Consider the following 20,203-nt stretch of genomic DNA (forward strand, 5'->3'; position numbering starts at 1 on the left):
AAATGAGGTATTTTATTTATTTATTTTTTTAAAATAAAATCAGAAGCTCAAATTTTCAACTCAATTTCAAGCATGCTCATAAGTGTTATCGGTGAGTAATTCTAGATGTCATACCCATGCCTTTTTTGTGTCCCTCTAAAAATGAGGTGGCTTTTAAAATCACCGTTGAACTTGTGATTGATCAAAATTGAATTTTGATCAAATAATGATTTTAAAAGTCACATCATTTTTAGATAGACACAAGAGAAATATGGGTATGACATTTAGAATTACTCGTTATTAGTACTATCGTTTTTATTACAAATTCTATATAAACTGACGTGATAATTTATATAACACTCATCATTTAAGCTCCTATAACAAGTGGATTGACACATAATACTTACCACATTTATAAATTGATGTGATAGTTTACGTAACGTTTGTTATGTCAGTTACTAAAATATAAAATACTGTGTGATAAATTATATAACACTCATTTTTATAAAACTGCCACTTAAATTTATATAAAAAAAAAAATTTGTAATTAAAACCGTAGGACCCGAGCATTTTCAATTTCATTACGCGTGGTCTGGTTTTATTCGAGCTTATTTTGTTGTTTCTATCGAGCCACGCGTGCGGAAAATCCTTGCTCTCGGTCTGAGTATCACACGCTAAGATTTTTCCTTTGAAAGAAATTCATAACAGAGAAGGCTGACCGGGTAACAGGGGAACCAAAGACCAAAAGAAAAAGAAGTGCAAGTCGCTTCAAGGGCGGCTTTAACCGTGGGAGCCAGGTCAGCAACCCATAAGTCCCACGGGAGATGGACACGTGTCGGTTGATTTTCTTGCTGGGGCTGAGTTCTGAGTCAGCGTGTGTCTGGGTGGCGCGGCTGCTCTGTCATCTGTGCCCGTGGGTTCGGTTCGCTCACATCTCCCAAACTTTTGGCGCACAATAGAATGTCCAACACAAACACACAAAATCTCTCCCTCCCTCTTCTAAAAGTTTCTCAATGAACGGTTTCTGCAAAAAACCCTAGCATAGTAGCATGGCTTGGGCGCCTTCATTGTTCTGAAGCAACAAGAGAAGAATTCACGCCTCACAACTGTGAGTTCTTGATTTTAAAATTTCATTTCATTTTTGTTTGGCTGCCGGGAAAACTAAGGGGAAACAAGGAGAAGGTTTTGCGTAATTTACTTAGCCAAGTGATTGTACTGGATTTAATTGAGAAGGTTTTTTGTTGCTTTGGGAAATTAAATGAATTGGCGGTGTATATTTGCCGCTTTGTCTTTTTTTTTTCGCCTTTAGTTTTCCCAGCAACCAAATAGTTCTGCGCAGATTGTTTTTGCAATTAGAGTCATATGTGTTGTGACTTGGAAATTTCAGGGTCAGGAGTATGGTATTTGTACAGAGGTTCGAAGTGTTTTTAGAAAGGATCATTATCTCTGGAAGGGTATTTGAATTTTGAAAATCTTTGGTTGGGTGCTGTGTAAATCGGGGGGATAGTGGTTGTATAAATTGCTAATGGCAGAAGACGGCCTACGAATTGGTGGGCTTTCTTCTGGTTTGGCTGTGATATTGAATGATGAGGATGGTAGAGGGGATTCGTCGAAAACCCGTCGCGTTTCATATTGTGATGATTTTTGTCACCAATCCATGGAGCGAACTCTTGAATACGTATTTGGTCTCCCTTACAAATCAATTGGTCCGTTGAGTAGTCCAATTGACAGTAATTTTGTTTGCTCTATTGTAAAGAATGAGTTTTCAAACTTTCATGCGAGCTCGGGTTCTTTGGTTAGAAATAGAGATGGACTTTGTATATTTGATAATGGTTGTGGTCCCCATATTGTTGGTCTTGAAGATATCAGCATTTGTGGTGATTTAAGAATCATTAAGCCACCCTTGCTTGTAGAGAGCTTAGCAATGTTCAGTAGTGCCAGGGCTAATGCCTGTGTTTGGAAAGGGAAATGGATGTATGAAGTTATCTTAGAAACTTCAGGTATACAACAGCTTGGATGGGTGACTCTTTCTTGCCCTTTTACTGACCATAAGGGTGTTGGTGATGCTGATGATTCATATGCATTTGATGGAAGAAGGGTTAAGAAATGGAATAAGGAAGATGAGCCATATGGTCAGCAGTGGGTTGTTGGTGATGTCATTGGATGCTGCATTGATTTGGATAATAATGAGATTTCATTCTTCAGGAATGGCTTTTCACTTGGAGTGGCATTTCGTGAAATTCGTGAGATGGGGCCTGGATTTGGATATTATCCAGCAATTTCTCTTTCTCAAGGTGAACGATGTGAATTAAATTTTGGCTCTCGCCCCTTTAAATACCCGATTGAAGGTTACCTTCCCATTCAGGCACCTTCCTCTGTAACTTCTTTTGCTACTCAGTTGCTGGGGTGCTTGTCAAGGCTTTTGAATTTGCAAAGTTTTGAGCGGGCCGAGCATTCTTCTGTTGAGAAATTGAGCAGATTGAAGAGATTTGTAACATTCAAAGAGCTTTTTGATCCTGTATCTCATGGGATATGTGAGGAACTTTTCTCTATACTTGAAACAGATGCTAGGAGCACAGAATATATAGGCTGGGGTCCATTTCTGTCAGTCATGATGGAAGCGTTTGGCATGCGGGCACCACATGATTATTCAAGTTTGGATAAGGCTGTTGATGTCTTTCTAGAATTTGAAGGATCCCATTTGCTATTTGAGCACCTGATAAATGCCCTCTCATGTGGTTGTAAAACAGCTTCATTGGTTCTAACAGAGTGCCCATATTCGGGATCATATTCATATCTTGCATTGGTATGTCACATCTTAAGACGAGAAGAATTGATGGTGCTTTGGTGGAAGTCATCAGATTTTGATTTCTTGTTTGAAGGATTTCTGTCAAGGAAGGCTCCAAACAAGCAGGATCTTGAGTGTATGATGCCTTCTGTTTGGTGGCCTGGTTCATGTGAGGATGTTTCTTACGAGAGTGGCATGATTTTGACAACTACTGCTTTGTCAAAAGCTGTCATTAAGGTGCATTTTCAACTGCATTTTATATGTCCAATGTACTATATTTGAGTAGGTGTGCTATCTTAGATGCAAAATGAGAAAAAATGATCAAGGGAGAGACAAAAAAATCTTTCCTGAACTTTTAATCATATAATACCAAGCGTAGAAGTATGCAAATGTTAGTTAAGCAACATGTAGATAAACAACCCCACTGTTCATTATAGCAACCCTGTAAGAATCTTCTATTATAATACTAATGTTTTAAAAAAAGAATCTTCTATTATAATAACATCCCAGAATTTGAGTAAAAGTACGCAAATATCCGTCTAACACCAAATAGATGAACTACTGAACAGTTCATTGTTGAAATATAACTCCTGTGAGAATCTTCTACTACAATAACATTCATTGTGGGTTGCTTTTTGGGTGATCCTTTTGGGTTTTAGGTTTTAGCTCTTTTTGGGCTTGTTTTCTCTGGGGGTTGGCTTTGGTTCTTTCTTTGTATACCCCCTGTGTGTATTTAGGGGCGCCTTACATTTTTTTTTTTAAAACTTCTCTTACTTATCAAAAAAAAAAAAAAAAAAAAAAATTCTTGAATTTGGCCTTAGTATCTTATTTGGCTTGCACTTGTTTATAACATTTTTCATGCATAACGGATGACAAAATGAATCAGAATTTCATGGGTTAATAACGTTGGTTGTTGTAATGACCCATGATACCACATCTGCGCTATCACTCAAGAAGGACTAGTCAATTTGGAGCTTCTCGAGAATCACTTATAAATCCCAGTTTCACATAGTAAGAAAGCAATGTGAGACTTAGCACCCATGAGTGTCTTTATAAACTACCTACTCTATTTGGGCTACTTATCTTCCCAATATAGGATCAAGGTGTTACAAACTCCCCGTCTTAAAGCCCTGACGTTCCGGTCTCTTTATAAACCACCCACTTTATAAGGCCTATTCATCTTCCTAGTATGAGATCGGGGTGTTACAGTTGCGCTCTGCCTTATAAGTTGAAATGGTAATATAAAGACATTTTTTAATGTATGGTAAGTGAATGGAGATACTTGTTTGACATACTAATGCTTTAATTTGGTTAGAACTAAGTAAATGATTGAAAATGGGTGACACAGTGAAATAGAAAATCTGGCCTTGAAATACCAAATACAAAACAACATATTTGTAGGACAGAGTTGGTCTCTCGCTAATAACTGTGAAAGTTACCCAAACTAATGTCGAAGCATACAATCACTTGTCAGGAAATACCTTAGGTGAAAGAATGCAAAACCACTAGTAAAGCATACAATTACTTGACAGGAAATATCTTTGTCTAAGTGTATTCTCTAAGTTTTTTCTAGAAGAGTTTATACTGGTTGAGGCTTGACCTTGTGGTGCAAAATGTCCAATATTGACAACTTGTCTGCTCGAGGGGCTCCTTGAATTGTATTCTCGTAGGGGCAACATTGTGGGGATTACTTTCGTTTTGGATGTGATTTCCTGTATATTCATAACTGCTAAAAACCTATTTTATTTGCAGATAGAGGAGAAGCATAGGGACCTCTGTAGCTTGGTCATTCAATTCATACCACCTCTAACTCCTCCTCAGTTGCCTGGTTCAGTGTTTAGGACATTCTTACAGAATCTTTTATTAAAAAATGGAGGAGCAGATCGTAATGTACTACCTCCTGGAGTTTCAAGCAACTCAGTTCTTGTTTCTTTGTACACAGTTATACTCCATTTTCTGTCTGAAGGATTTGGCATTAGGGATATTGGTGGCTGGTTTAAGAGCTGCGAAACCATTGATCCCAACGTTGGTTTTCTTCATAGAGGTGGTCAACAAAGTTTTCCCTTATACTTATTTCTAAGAAATGATCCACATCGAACTGACATATCGAGGCTTGGAGGATCATTCAGTCATCTATTGAAATCAAATCCTGCAAATAATGAGGAAGCAGAAGTGATCCGGTGGGAGGAAGGCTGTATGGATGATGAAGAAACCAGAGTAACTCATTCAACCAGGCAGAAACCATGTTGTTGTTCAAGTTCAAGTTATGACGACTTGACAAGAATCTCGAAGGATCCAGTTAGATACACATCCAAAAGTTCTGGTCATTGCAACCATATTCCAGAGAGATCTGCTCATGTTGCTGCAGAATGTAGTGCTGGAAGTTTGAATGATGAGATTGCAAATAAACCTAGCTCCAATGATCAATCTGAATCTGAATTTGGTTATCGCCCGGTACAGCATGTGATGAATGTACCCAGGGAGAGTAATACGTCTTCAGCTACACTAAGAGAAGAAGAGCTTTTAGATGCTTTGCTGTTGTTGTATCACATAGGTCTTGCACCGAACTTTAAGCAGGTGAGCTAACAGCGGGGAAAATTTTCTTCTTTAAAGAATACACGAGTTTCATTGTAGATTAATGTTCTTTATTTTCTCAAGCTTGTAAACCAGTATCTGTATTGATCTTGACAGTGACATGACTTGGTTTTATCTGAAATCCATTAAATATCTCAAAAATCTTAAGAAAAATGCATTGTCAAGGAAAAAAAATGAAAAAAAAAAAACAAAAAGCTACTAAGAATCAAATAGATAAAGCACTTGCATCTTTAGATTCGTTAAAGATGGAAGGTCCAAGTCCCTATGGACTTACGACCATCTGCAATATTATTGTTTTTTTTTTTTCTTAATTGTACAACGAATTTTTTTAACATACCATTATTATTATAATATAGGGTTAACTGTAATTTTGAAAACTTAATGAAGCTTTTTTTTAAAAATATTTTAAAGGTTTAGTAATGTTGGAGCAAATTTCTAATATCATTGTAATTACACTATTTTTTTGACAAAAATAATAGAAAAATTTCATCTGATCTTGTGGAAATTTTCACAGCTTTCGATTAAATTTGAATTTGACGCCCCATTTTTTCAAGAGTTTGTATCTTACGCTGAAATATGACGGGAATGAAGGTAGGGTAGTTACCGGTGGCCTTCTATCATGTGTATAATTCATGTTGTGTTACTAGCTAGGTGTTTTCTCTTGTATACTTTCTATGTATTTTAGGGTGTCTTACGCTTTTAATGATATTTCGATTACTTATCAAAAAATAATTCATGTTGTATTATGTCTTGGCCGTGCCTATTATTACTAGCTTTAGATTAGCTGTATCCTTTGCTTGAAGGCTACTGTGATCAAGATATATCTAGTAATACCTCTTGGTTCAGGTTGGATCTTACTAGAGGTAGAATTTGGCCATTTCCATGTCAATGCAACTTAGAAAGCCAATCTTATGTTGCAGCATGCAAATTTTGGAGTGGACATGTTTGAAAATTGCTTGCCACCCATCTTACACCTTCAGTTGACTTCTCAATGTCTTTCACAGTTTCCTTTTAGTTGAATGGATGACCATTTTGTATCAACTTTCTTGTAATTGTTACATTCTTAGTCCTATATTTAGGATATACAATGTCTATTTTTCTGAGTATGTCATGTCTGAAAAGTCTTCGTCATGTTAGAGTTCTTGTTATCTATTGTGTTATAAATTTTGAACATTTGAAGAAACATGCTAAACTTTCAGATCTTCAGGTTTCTAGTGTTGCAATGTATGAAACATCATAGCCATGTCAAAATTGTTACATAGTAGTTTGATCAGTTTTGAACAGTATAGGAAGTGTGCCTAACTTGATTATTGATTTTTATTCTTATGCTATCTTGTTTTTGCATAATTTATATAAAACTACTGATATCAAACTTAAAATGGTGATATGTTGATTGAGAGTACCTTTTGTATGGCTGTTACACCGTTGTATTAAGTTGTGTTGCCATAGGTGAAACTAACTTTTGGATGATTTGTGCCATGCCCGCTTATTTTAAAGTATTTCTTGAATTGAGCATTTGTTTTAGTTTGAACAGTAAAGTATTCTGTGTTTGGTTCTCCAACTTTTCATTTGCTGTCTGTATATATATATATATATTTGGAGCATTTTCCCTCTGTCCGCTGCCCAAGACCTTTCACTTATGCACTGTCCTGTTACTTGTTAGTTTGACCTGTGGTTGTTACATGATGTTTTTGTAATGTTTTGAATTACCTGACATAAGTTCTTCTGATTGTAGGCGTCATATTTCATGTCTCATCAGTTGCAGTCGATCTCTGTTCTGGATGAAACTGATAAACAAATAAGAGAAGGAACTTGCAGTGAGCAATTAAAGCGTTTGAAAGAAGCTCGCAATTTTTATCGTGAAGAAGTTATTGATTGTGTGAGACATTGTGCGTGGTAAGATGAGCATGAGGAACGGTTTGTCAATTTCAATTTGGCTTGTATTTATTATTTGCTTCCCTTTTTTGAAAAAAAAATCTGTTTATTAACGTTTTCCTGGTGATGGGCTTTTTCACTAAAATTTCCACAGCTTTTTTATTATTAGGCTACAGATTAATATTCATAAGTAACTTTAAGCAGCGTGTTAGATTTGTAATTGAATTCGGATTTATTAAAATTGTTGTTATGTGTACTATTTAGTTATTGCGGTTGTGCATATACTCTTGTTCTGGTTCTTAATCTGTTTGTGGATTTATGTAACAATGCATATCATCTATACTCGCCTTTCATTTTATTTTTGTGGTGTGTGTTTCATTGATAAGTTGATAGCTCAGAATTTTCTGCTTAGAATACCAGCATCTCTTCTATTTTTTTCCTCTTTTTTTGGGCCCATTAAGTTAAAAAAGAGTTCAAAAGTTATTATTTGTGTCACAATTTTTTTCCTCGTTAAATCCTGTTAGAGGATTTCGACATTTGGTTAAAAAAGAGTTCGAAAGGGTTCATATGCTGGTTAGGCCTACCATAAGGACATAGTTTCTGATTATGATATTTTGATGAAGATGATGACTGTGAGATGGGGGGTTTATTGTATGGCCTATATCCTTATAAACCAAACTACTGTAGTTTGTTTCTTTTTTCTTCACTTGTTGCCACTTTTTATTTTTTGGTAATTGCAGCCTGTTTATTGAGCTGCGGAATTGGTCGGTAATTTGCAATAATTTCAATGTATTAAGCTTTAAGATGGACATGTTCTTGCTCTTTTCAGTAAATGTTTTTGGTTTTGTAAAGGCACTTGTTTGGCTTGGTGTCACATTGGCCCAATGATTTTTTCTTTGGTTTGTGTGTGTGGGTGGGGGGAGACAAAGGTTGTTTCATGTTCTGTAGTTACTGAGGATGCCTAGCTTGATGCTATGATATTTAGACATAAATGTGTGCTTCCGACTCTAGACATTTGCGGATTCTTTTATTGATTATCACCTATACCCTTTTTGTAAATTTGTTACTGTGCGGATGTTTTGGGTACATATGTTATCTGATTAATACTTTATTATGATATTTGAAAATGAAAAACATTAGAGCTTGTATGAGGAGATATGGTCTTTGCTTTGACGATGAATTTTTTTATTCTATTTTATTTTAATTTTTTAATTAATTAATTATTTATTTTTATGCATATGCATGTATATATATTATTTAGGCTGCCCTCTCAGTAGTTGGGGAAGTCTTGAAAAGTCGGGGAAAGTGATAGTTCACCTTGTGATTTGAAAAACTTTGTTTGTGCTTGCACTTTTTTTTTTGATGAATAACTTGCACTCTTAGTTTCTAACTGTTACTGTCATGCTCTACAGGTATCGCATTTCTCTATTTTCTCAATGGAAGCAGAGAGGGATGTATGCAATGTGCATGTGGATTGTCCAGTTGCTTCTGGTTCTTAGCAAAGTGGATTCGGTGTTTGTTTACATCCCTGAATTTTATTTGGAAGCCCTGGTATGTAGAATCTTTATTCAACATGAATTTGTGTAAAATATGTTGATTGTTTATTTTATTTTACCTTGTTGCATTAAACATATAGAAAATTTTATTTTACCTTGTTGCATTAAACATATAGAAAATTCTTTTCTCTGCTCTTCTTTCTTCCATTGCAATGTGCATATCATAACAAAATATAGTTGCATCTCTTGGTAGAAGTATATCAAATCAATGCAAACTGCAGTGAGCTTGAAGAGGAAAGTTTTGGGGCTGCATTAGGATGTTATGGAGTTGCCTCCATGAAATTGTTTGCAATTCTAAGATAATGAGTCTTTACGCCCTCCGCCCTCCTCTCTCTCTCTCTCTCTCTCTCTCTCTCTCTCATGTTTGCACTAGCATGCAAACAGAGGTGGTATGTTAGTATCAGCACACTACAAAGGCTAGATGTTCACCTCTGTTTGTGTACATGTAAGAGTGCTCTGGTTTGCACTGCATACCTACATACAGAGGCACAAAATTACATACCTATATTTACATTTCTACATGAACGCATGCATATAGTACACTCTTTATCTGTCTTAAGCCATTTTTGTGTACATGACTTTGTTCTCTTTTCATTCTTTTTGCTGTGTTCCAAAAAGAATGAAAAGGTTCATGTGTTGTGTCAAAGGATTTAGACATACCACATATAGCTAGTAGTTATGAACTTTTTATTAGCTCTTTTTTGGATAACATTCATATTTTGATTGAGCTTAATCTCATCTTACTGTATGTATAATGGGTTTATGGCATTTTATTTCCACTAACCTTAGTATATATTGCCATTCTATTTGCTGTCACAGGTTGATTGCTTTCACGTGTTGCGTAAGAGTGATCCTCCATTCGTTTCCCCTGCAATATTTGTCAAACACGGACTTGCTGCATTTGTATGTCTCATCTATTAATCTTCTTCTTCTTCTTGTTCTTTTTGCTATTCTGAGTTTGATTTGACATGAAAATAGTTTTTTTTGATAAGTAATAAAAGTTTTATTTAAAAGCGTAAGGCGCCCCTGAGTACACCGGGAGTATACATAGAAGCAACCAAATGCTAGCCAAAAGCAGAGCCCAAAAGAACCTAAAGGATCCCAGACAAACCCTACAAACCGAACAGCCCAAAACCACAAAACCCACCAAGGAGAACACAATCCTACGTCAAGGGATCCTATTCTTTCGGCGACTTGAGGGAGCGCTCACATCTCCATAGTTAACGGAGCTTTTCAAATTCAAAAGCTCCCTCTTGCCTTTAGTCTTTTTGCGAGCTACCAAACGATCTCGAAAAAAATCCTCTGAAATAGCATCGTGAATTGCCAACGACTCCACATCAAGACCATCATCCATCTCCCAAACCATTGGCACCCCATCCCAAGACTCTTCATCCTGCTCCCATACCAGGGCCTCCTCAGAATGATCGAACCCAACCGGCCACTGTTGATACTTGGTAATGCCGCTGTCCCTCACAACACCAACTTCCTTGACCTCCGGAGTCGAAGACAAGGCCAACTCAGAAGGCAAGGAGGACTTGGTAGAATGGGCCAACACAGACGACCTCTGGTTGAGAAATCCTTTCCGAAGGAAGCCTTTCTTCCCATTACTCACTACCTTCTTCTCATTGCTCGTCGTATCTTCAGAAGACTTCAAAGGGGGAGCTGCAGAATCTTCCTTAGAATAAGGCTCTACAACTGAAGCCTTATTGCAAAAGCCGCCAGTCTTCTTCAAAGCTTCCATGGAATCAGCAAGAAGCCCATCGTTCCATTTCACTTGACCTTCCTTTCTCCTTCCCTCCTTCACTATGAAAATAGTATAAACTGAATACTATGAATGTGTGCTGGTAGCAGTTTTGGGTAACCGATTGCTGGATTATTGGCTACTGGGATCCCTATCAGACGAAGGAAAAAGCATTTATCTCAATTTTTTTAACTTAAAACCTGTATGGCATTCATGGCGAATGTAATATTCAACAAGAAGGATGTGTGAATCCTTTGATGTTGATAGGATCTTGGTTGCCAATAACCTCTTGACGTGCAACATGAAAGATAAAAAGAATAATAGGGTTAGCTTTCATGTAAAAATATACTACACATACTTGTGTATTTTCCATATCCTAAACAAAGCAACAAAATTTCAGAAAGCTTCTTTACTTTTTCCATAAGAGTCTTTCTTATTATTTTGAAACAATATACATGGTCTGTTTTGCCCCTGCTGTACTTACATGTAGTGTTGGAATTATTATGATATGCACATATGATACATGACTTCTTACAAGTCTAGATCTGACTTGTGCTACTACTTTGGCATATTATTCAGGCAACAGATTCAAAATGTGCTTTATTAGGAACATTAAATGCATTCAATAATGTGAGTCAGATAAGTTATACCTTAGTTGTCTTGTTGATCAGGTCACCTTTGTTGTTACCCACTTCAATGACCCAAGGATATCAAGTGCAGATCTTAGGGATCTTCTCCTTCAATCTATATCGGTCCTGGTACAGTACAAGGAATATTTGGCTGCTTTTGAGAGCAATGAAGCAGCAGTCCAGAGGTTGCCAAAAGCTTTGCTGTCGGCATTTGATCAGAGATCCTGGATCCCAGTAACCAACATTCTTCTGCGACTGTGTAGGAGTTCTGGCTTTGGTTCTTCCAAGTATGGGGAATCATCATCTTCGTCAGTGGGTTTCCAGGTGAATAGTGATAATTTTTTTTTAGATTATAGTGATTTTTTATTTGTTGCTAGATACCTTTTCTCTTCTCTCTCTCTTCTGCAGAGTGAGTACCTTCTGACACTTTTATTTTTTGCTGTTGGCCTCTTCATCCATAAAGATATTGATACAGGAAGCCTGCATCAATGAAAAAGAGCTGTTCTCAGCTTTCCTCAACCGCCTATTTAACACTCTCAGCTGGACAATGACTGAATTTTCAGTTTCCATTCGAGAAATGCAAGAAAAGTTCCAGGTATGGCTAATCTTGTCCGAACAGAGACATGGCACTTTCTTTCTCTATCTTATTAATTAATTTTTTGTTTGTTTCAAAACCTGGTTATTATGGCGGAAATGATATTTTCTTCTCATTTCATACAATACAAATGGGATATATTGTGTATAAAGGACTTCTGACAGCACTGCGGGGAGCATTACAGTAAAGGTGAAAGGACTTAAAAGAACCCCGGGGGAGGAGGGGGGGGGAGGAGATGCGAGAGAGAACTATTGAGGAAATTTTTTGGAGGATCACAAACAAATGGAAGAAGTAGCTATAAGTGGAACAGGAGAACAGTTTGACAGCAGCTGATCCCTATCTTTAGTTTGGTCAATGATGAACTGGTGATAGATACATACTGAATGGGATAGCAAAATGTCGGGGATATTGGTGTCAGGATAGACTGCTGATTAACATAATGAAATAAAAATTGTAGACCTGGAACTATCCTGCATCTAGATTACATTAATCACCTAGTTTAGGGTGGACAATCTGAAACTATTTGTTGCGAACCTGGAAGGCTACAATAATCATGTTTGTCCATCTTTTTCTTCCCTGCTTTCCACCTGTTTTTAGCATTGGGATGTTCTGTGCAAAGGATAAAGTGGTAACTTTGAATATATACGACTCTTGTGGTACTGCAGAAACTAGCAAATAAATAGATTATAAGTCTTCGGATGTATATATAATTTTTGAACATGCTTACCATGCACATGACTGAAAATTAGAGTTTCAAAGTAGGGAAATATCAAATAACCAAGTATTCACATGCAAAATGATATTCTACTATCATGTACGAGGGCTTTGCCTTTTCTCTTTAATAAATTATTATTCATAAAAAAAATGATACTCTCCTACCAAAATCTCTTCCAAGTAGGTGTGGTAGTGGTGGCCTATGGTAAAACTCATACGCTCGACCCTTCAACTCCTTTGATAAATGTCTTGGAAAACTGAAGTCCAATTCTTTCTAATTGACCGACTTATTATTTGTCCATTGTCCCTATTTCGGTAGAAGTGGCTAATAGACTGGAAAACTTCAGAGGGACTTTCTTTGGAGGGAATTGGTGATGATTTTAAGTTTTGTTTAGTGAAGTGGTCGAAAATATGTACTCTGATAATTTCAAGGGGTTTGGGATGAAGAATTTGATTCAGTTTAACTGAACCCTTTTGGATAAGTGGTTGTGGCGGCATGCTACGGAGGAGGCTATGCGGAGATTGTTGGTGAACAATAAATTTGTTAGGTATAAGGTGGGAGATGGATCTACGATGCAGTTTTTGCATGATTTATGGTGTGGGGAGTAACCTTTGAAGTTTTCTTATCCGTAATTATTCAGTTTACACGTTGTAGGGATGTGTGGGTGGCAAATCACATGCAATTTCGGAATGGAAACATTCATTGGAATTCTTTATAAGATGTGTATGATTGGGAGGTGGAAGTGGTCTCTGCTTTCTTTGAGTAATTTTATTCTCAAAGAGTAAGGCAAGAAGGTGTGGATAAAATTTGCTGGAATCCTTCTAAAAGAAAATTGTTTGAAGTGAAGTCTTACTATCATGTGTTATCTACTCCGGTAAGTCCTCATTTCCGTGGAAGAGTATTTGGAAAGTTAAGGCTTTCTCGAGGATGGCGTTTTTTGTGTGAACGGCGACTTTAGGAAAAATCTTGATTTCTGATAATTTATGAAAGATGAATGTTATTGTGGTGAATTGGTGTTGTATGTGTTAGAGTGGTGGAGAGTTTATCGATCACCTCCTTTATTGTGAAGTTGCAATAGATTTATGGAGTTAGCTTTTCCATTTGTTTGGTGTTGCATGGGTTATGCCTTGAAGGGTGAGAGAGTTTTTAGTGAGTTGGAGAGGACAATTGGGACCCGTACTGCTTTGGAAGTGTGGAGGTTGACTCTGTGTTTAATGTGGTGTATTTGGAGAGAGTGAAACGCAATGAGCTTTGAAGATGGTGAGATTGCGATGTTAGAGTTGAAGAAGATGCTGTTCCAATCCCTTTACACATGGATAGTAGCATTCAATTGCTTGTCTTTTTCTAATTTATCTGAGTTTTTGGAGTTCTTTTTTTGTATATTAGGGGTTCTCTCTTTTATACTTCAAGTGTATTATGGTTGTGCCTCTTGTGCTTTTAATGAATTTGAATTACTTATTTAAAAAAGAAGAAGAAGACTAAAGTCTAACCTTTGAATATCATCAACTCAATTGGAACCATCTATCCCACATCTCCTCACGATGCAGATTTTTCGCATTTTTCAGAACAAATTTCACAAACTAACATTATAATTACAAGTTTATAACATATTATACATTAACTCTATATTTGAACTGTAAGTTGTGATGACCTTATTAGGGGTAAAAGTGTTTGCGACTATAATAATTAATGAAAATAATTGGCATAATTAGAAGATAAATTTTAATGACAATATGCTTGGGCGAGTCAATCTGAACCTGACCTGTCTATGATTGGGTTGAACTGGCCCTTCAATTGAAAATTTGAAATGGGGCAAAAGTTTCAACTCCAACCCCTGAAAATTACCATTAGGTGCTGGCAGGTCCCTCTTCTTTAGCAAAGCCACTTCTTTGGCTTCTTTAAGGAATGATAGAGGGATATGCAAATCTCTTAGGGCCGGTTTCTTCTGATCCGGCGTCTGCCTCTGGGTCTCCAAGTGTGGCGTTGCTGGTGATCTCTTCCCCTTCTTCGGCACTTTCTGGGTCCACTGCGATTAATTTTTCTTCCAAAGAACAACTCCTAGGTCAATCAAGAAGAACGTAGGGATGTAACAAGCAGCAAGCGGTGCCAGGAGGACATAAATCGAAGGAAGAACTCCTCAAATCAAGGCAGAAAGTAACAGTAGTAGAGAAGAAGTCTGCCGATAACCTCTCTGCAGCTCCTGGGAAGAAGTATGCCAACACTGCGATAGCCCCTTCCGCTTTGAGCGATCGTGCCCGGGAGAAGGTTCTTGAGTTTTGAAACGGGTTGCCCGTTGAGCAGGCGGAGGATGCGGGTCGTTGCGAGAAGTTCTTGGCTAAATTGGAAGAGGTGATGGCTCGCCAATAGGCCAAAGGCTAGGCTAGGCAGAACCTTTGTTTTTTTTTGATAAGTAATAGCAATTTATTGAAAAGCGCAAAGGGGCGCAACCCTTATTCACGGGAAGTATACAAGAGACCCCCTAAAAGGGTCGAACAGAAAGTAAATTTAAAAAATCTACAAAAGTAAAGACACTCAAACTATGATGTGGCGCTATCTAAAAATATAAAGTATTGAGCAACCGCTTCCGTAGCTCCACCATAGGTGTCTCTACATCTTCAAACAGATGAGCATTCCGCTCCCTCCAAATACACCACAGCAAGCATAGAGGAGCTAACCGCCAAGCCTCTTTAGCATGACCACTCCCAATTGCCGCCCCCCAACTATTCAATAACTCCAACACTGTTCGTGGCATAACCCACTCAACCCCAAATAAAATAAGAACGTAGCTCCAAAGAGCCTGGGCGACCTCGCAGTGAAGCAACAAGTGATCAATAGACTCCCGCCTCTTCTTGCATAAACAACACCACTCCATTACTATTACATTCCTCTTATGCAAGTTATCATGCGTCAATATTTTGCCCAAAGCTGCTGACCATACGAAGAAAGCCACCCTTGTTGGAGCCTTAACACGCCAAATATTCTTCCAAGAAAAAAATGGAAGAGATGGGCCATCTTTCCTAATGAGCTCTTCGTAGAAGGATCTCACCTCAAATAAACCTTTTTTAGAGGGATTCCACACTAATCTGTCACCCTCTCCATGATGAGTCGAAGTGGAATATAATCGGTCGAAGAAAGAAAGGACCATATCCATCTCCCAATCCAGAACCTTTGTGGGTCTTGAGGTGTTTTGTTCTTGGGTTTTGGGTTTGTTTCCTTGTGGGTTTAGTTGGGTTTATTTTGTGGTCTGCTTCTTCGGTGTTCTTTTTGGGTTTTGGGGGTTTAGCTCTTTTGGGCTTGTTTGTTTTCTTTGGTTGGCTTTGGTTGTTCCTTTGTATACTCCCAGTGTACTTAGGGGTGCCTTACGTGTTTTAATAAAACTTCTCTTACTCATAAAAAAAAAAAGGAATGATAGAGCAGTTGGGATCAAAGAGTGTGAACAAAGAGGTGTTTGATAATAATCTCTGGCCAGTTTCCTTTAAGAATTCTTATAAAAAAAAAAAGTTTCCTTTAAGAATTGATAAATATATTTGAGCTGACTTGATGAGATCCTGGCTTTTGCAAAGTATTATATACCATAACTATGACATTGTATTGGGGCACAATTATTTGGTTTTGACAACCTGAACCAAATTTGATTACAATTAAAAAACAGAACCAGTTTTTGGACGAGGGAGCACTTTCCTAGACAATGAGCCTGAGTGATCCCTTATCTGGATTACATGATCCACAACCTGTTATGGTGTTTCAAAAGGCGTATCCTTTTCTTTGTCATTCCCAAAATTTAACTATTTTTCAGGAATTTTCTTTATGCAAGGCTGATCAATTGAAACTTTCTGGCGAAGAAAGTTTTCTTTTGCCGATAATCATGACTTAGCCAGAGACAGACGCATCTAAAATATTCTCATCACATTCTGACTTTTGGTAAAGCAATCTGTATAAGCCTGGAAGTTTATCTGCATTGCATTGTATATGAGAGTCAACTTACCTGCATCACTGTGTTTGAGAGTAGGTCCCGTGCCTTGTGCTGCTGTGCATGTCCATCACAGTAACTGACACTGTGGTTAGCACTGTATGTCTGTGTGTGTGTCAAATAGGGTGATTTGGGGTGGGTGAGAAAAATTGCCTTATTTTGTTGGAGATTTGCAATTGTTATTAGTACTTAGACCCAAGATGGCAAATTCATATCTTCCAACAACTTTTAGTTTAGTTGTTCAGTTGACTTCTGTCTGATCTTTGAACTTGTTGCCTTTTAATTTTTTTTGTAGTGTTCAAATGATGATAGTATTCTTTGATTTCCTTTCATGAATTAGATAGTAATTTAATATGATTGACTCGATCTCTTGGGTAAGAATACTAGATGGAATCATGGTAAAATGTTTGGATTTGATGCTCTTGACTGTGCCCTAAATTATCTAGTGCTGCAGGCAGATGGGTCAGTTAAGGCTCTGTTGTCATGGCTTGTGTGGATGGTGTGTGGTGCAGTCGTAGTAGTTTGACATGCTGTTATGGTATTAACAGATATGATGGAATCATGGTAAAATGCCATACAAAGTAATTGGACTTTAAGGCACTATCCCTAACAAGTTAAATATTCAAGTAGATTCAACTTCATGGCTTTTAAGATCCATGTGTTTGCCTCTGTTATCCCACATCCATTCTGCTCAGGTCTGGTTCGAAATTGACTTAAAAAATTTTGTTTCATTTGGACATTAAGTGATTAACCTGGATTGATCCTTTACTTGTTCTGAGTCCTGGTTATTGTTTAAATTGTAGTTTAGAGTGAAGTTATTTCCATCCATACTCAAGCTTCTGGGTTGGGTTGTGCAGCTGCCAAGTCTCTACTCGTTATGGATTGATTAACCTGCTGCCATACTCAAGTCTCTAGCTTTGCAGATTTTTGTACTTTTTTTCTTGTTCTTGATTTGCTGGGTAGTTTCTTTTTTATAGTTCCTGTGTACTTGATTTGCGCCTTAATGAACTTCCTTTACTTATCACAGAAAAAGAAAAGAAGAATTATTACCTGTTCTGAGACTGGGGTGTCACTTTTCCTCATTTCCTTACGTATATCATTGATTGGATTAAATAATTGTAGTAGACTAAAACAGCTATTAGGGCCGGGACGAAAAGAATCACTTGTCATTGCTGCTATGGTATATTGAAGGTTAATTATTTCAGGAATACTTCTGAGGTTTTGACAAGCTTAGTCATTTATAATATTTCCTGTAATGTATTTTTCTGGCAAGTGCAGATTTGTTCCTTGTTGTTTTAACCATCCCCCTTTCCCCTTTTCATTCCCGACACTTTTCTCCCCCCCATTCTCCGATATGTTACGTAATTGTAATTGTCATAAAACATTCGTGCAGGTACCAGATTTTCAGCAAAGAAAATGCAGTGTCATATATGATCTCTCCTGCAATCTTGCTAGGATATTGGAATTCTGTACTCGTGAAATCCCTCAAGCATTCCTGTTGGGAACTGATACAAATCTTCGACGGCTAACTGAACTGATTGTCTTTATTCTGAACCACATAACTTCAGCCGCAGATGCTGAGTTTTTTGACTTGTGAGTTTCTGTGCTAGTGTATGCAAACCCATGCTGTTCCTCTCCCAGTTTTCCATTTCCTGATTTAAGTTATGAATCTTTTCAAGTTTACCATTATTTTGTTGTACTAAAAAAAAAAAATCTTTTTTGATTGCTGGATGAGGAGCTGCATCTAACGGATTCATAATCTGCGTTCAATCTTTTTTTTTTTTTTTTTTTTTTTTCCAAATTTTTTTTTTTGAGTCTTTTATGTTTCTCGTAGTTCTGAACTTGGATGAAGTAATCTCTTCCCACTCTTCAAATGTATGGACATTTTGATTGTTGTTAAATGTTAGAAGTATTTAACTTGATCTACTCAACTAAAACTTAATCCCAATTAATTGGTGTGGCTGCATGGATCCTATTATGTCACTCGGCCTTATTCGTGGCCATATCCCCATTTACCTCTTTAACAATCGTGTCTTTCCTTTTTATTTATATTCATTGCCATTTCATTCACAATTAGTGTCATCAGCTCCTTTTCATGAATGACTTTAATTCTTAACCTAACATGATCAATTGCTGCAATTAGAAGGGAAGTTTTGAATTTCCTCTCATATTGTTGCTTGTTAATTTTGCAGGTCCCTTAGACGACATGGTCATTCTATAGAGAAAGTGAACCGGAGCATGATATTGGCACCTCTCGTGGGGATCATCTTGAATTTGTTGGATGCTAGTTCCGGTACAGAGTGCAGGGAACACAATGATGTTGTGGGCATCTTTGCAAGCATGGACTGCCCTAAAACTGTTCATTATGGTTTCCAGTATCTCTTGGATTACAACTGGGTTAGTTCTGGACTGCTTCTCTCTCTCTCTCTCTCTCTCTCTCTCTCTCTCTCTCTCTCTCTCAGAGTTTTATCTCCCCTATCCGCAAATTTTTCTGTTCCAGTTGCTTACTACTTTCACATCTTGATTGCTTGAAACATCTAGAAAGGATGTTTGTTAAGACGAAGGTTTATAATTGGAATTTACACCTTATGCTCATGTTCTTTGTTTTGTTTTGTTTTTTTTTTTTTTTTTTCAGGCTGGATCCTTTAGGGGGGATGCTTATCTTGGAAAACTCGGGCAGCTAGAGAAATTTGCAAGCATCCTTATCAGCCGGACTGAGTCACAAGTAGTTGATACAATGGGGTACGGGGGAGAAACTGAGATGGATGATAGCACGTGCTGCATCTGTTATGCTGGTGAAGCAGATGCCCAGTTTGTCCCTTGTTCACATAGATCTTGTTATGGCTGTATTACCAGGCATCTTTTAAATTGCCAGAGATGTTTCTTTTGCAATGCAACAGTGATGGAGGTTGTCAGGATTAGCAATGGACTCTAAGCTGGCCGACCGGCAATGAGCCTGTCACTGTTAAGCTTGAACCCAGAAGAATTCGTTCAATGCTATCATAGCACTGGTGTATGCTAAAGGGGGGAAAAATTCCATTTAGTTGAAGTTGCAGCTATTGGCATCATGATCAACTGGTGTATGCTAGTCTTTGGGGTATGGGGAGATTCTCATGGGCTTTTATTAGAATATAGTTGGGGGAGAATCGGCGATATTCTCCTGGGGTTCTGTAAGAGTTTTGTAGGTAGTCTAGAGAGCATTATTCTGTAAATATGAGATGTAAATGGAAAGGAAATTTCTCTCTCTCTCTCTCTCTCTCAAAACGTTTTTCAGAATTTTCAGAAAGGTGTCATTTTAGTTGAGAAAGTATACTATGGTTCTTTGTCTCCATGCAAGATGTATAAATGCAAGCAGAGGATACAGCCAGCTAAGAGAAGTTATAAATTTTACTTCTATTTTTTTTTTTTCTTAATTTTTGAGTACAATTTGAAAGCTAACATGCGTGTCAACCGCAAGTTACCCCTTTGTATTATAGTTGAAAACGTGCCAAATACTCTTCCAAGTGATTGTGAATGTGAAAACATATGATAGGGAAAATATCAAATAACCACCTTGTATCTTTCTATTTTTTATTTTAGGATATTAGATTTCAATTTTTTATTTTTATTTTATTTTATTTCACTATGTTAGGCATTCTGCCGTTGTGCAATGAAAACAGATAGCTTCTAAAATTATCTAAGTTATTTTTTACTTTTTATATGTTCACACAAGAGTTTGAGGAGATTCGAACTAGTGATTTCTGTTTTATGAGGTGTGGTC

The 20,203-nt window shown here is 37.3% G+C and overlaps 1 protein-coding gene across 2 annotated transcripts; it reads left to right on the forward strand.

The window, feature by feature from the left end:
- The first annotated feature begins 858 nt into the window (after nt 1-858).
- On the forward strand, nt 859-19,851 carry LOC133856878 (E3 ubiquitin-protein ligase RKP). Of its 2 annotated transcripts, XM_062291920.1 has the most exons (11): nt 859-1,087; nt 1,367-3,004; nt 4,520-5,344; nt 7,098-7,258; nt 8,650-8,788; nt 9,613-9,696; nt 11,206-11,487; nt 11,627-11,758; nt 17,837-18,036; nt 18,636-18,840; nt 19,079-19,851. In XM_062291920.1, exons 2-11 carry the CDS (start codon nt 1,505-1,507, stop codon nt 19,376-19,378), a joined length of 3,828 nt encoding a protein of 1,275 aa, XP_062147904.1. In that variant the 5' UTR covers nt 859-1,087; nt 1,367-1,504; the 3' UTR covers nt 19,379-19,851. The 2 variants fall into 2 exon arrangements, with proteins under 2 accessions (XP_062147904.1, XP_062147905.1); XM_062291921.1 differs by lacking the exon at nt 859-1,087 and having other exon boundaries at nt 1,120-3,004.
- The last annotated feature ends 352 nt before the right edge of the window (nt 19,852-20,203 follow it).

This window comes from Alnus glutinosa, chromosome 14 (assembly GCF_958979055.1).
Source record: "Alnus glutinosa chromosome 14, dhAlnGlut1.1, whole genome shotgun sequence".
Taxonomy (NCBI): domain Eukaryota; kingdom Viridiplantae; phylum Streptophyta; class Magnoliopsida; order Fagales; family Betulaceae; genus Alnus; species Alnus glutinosa.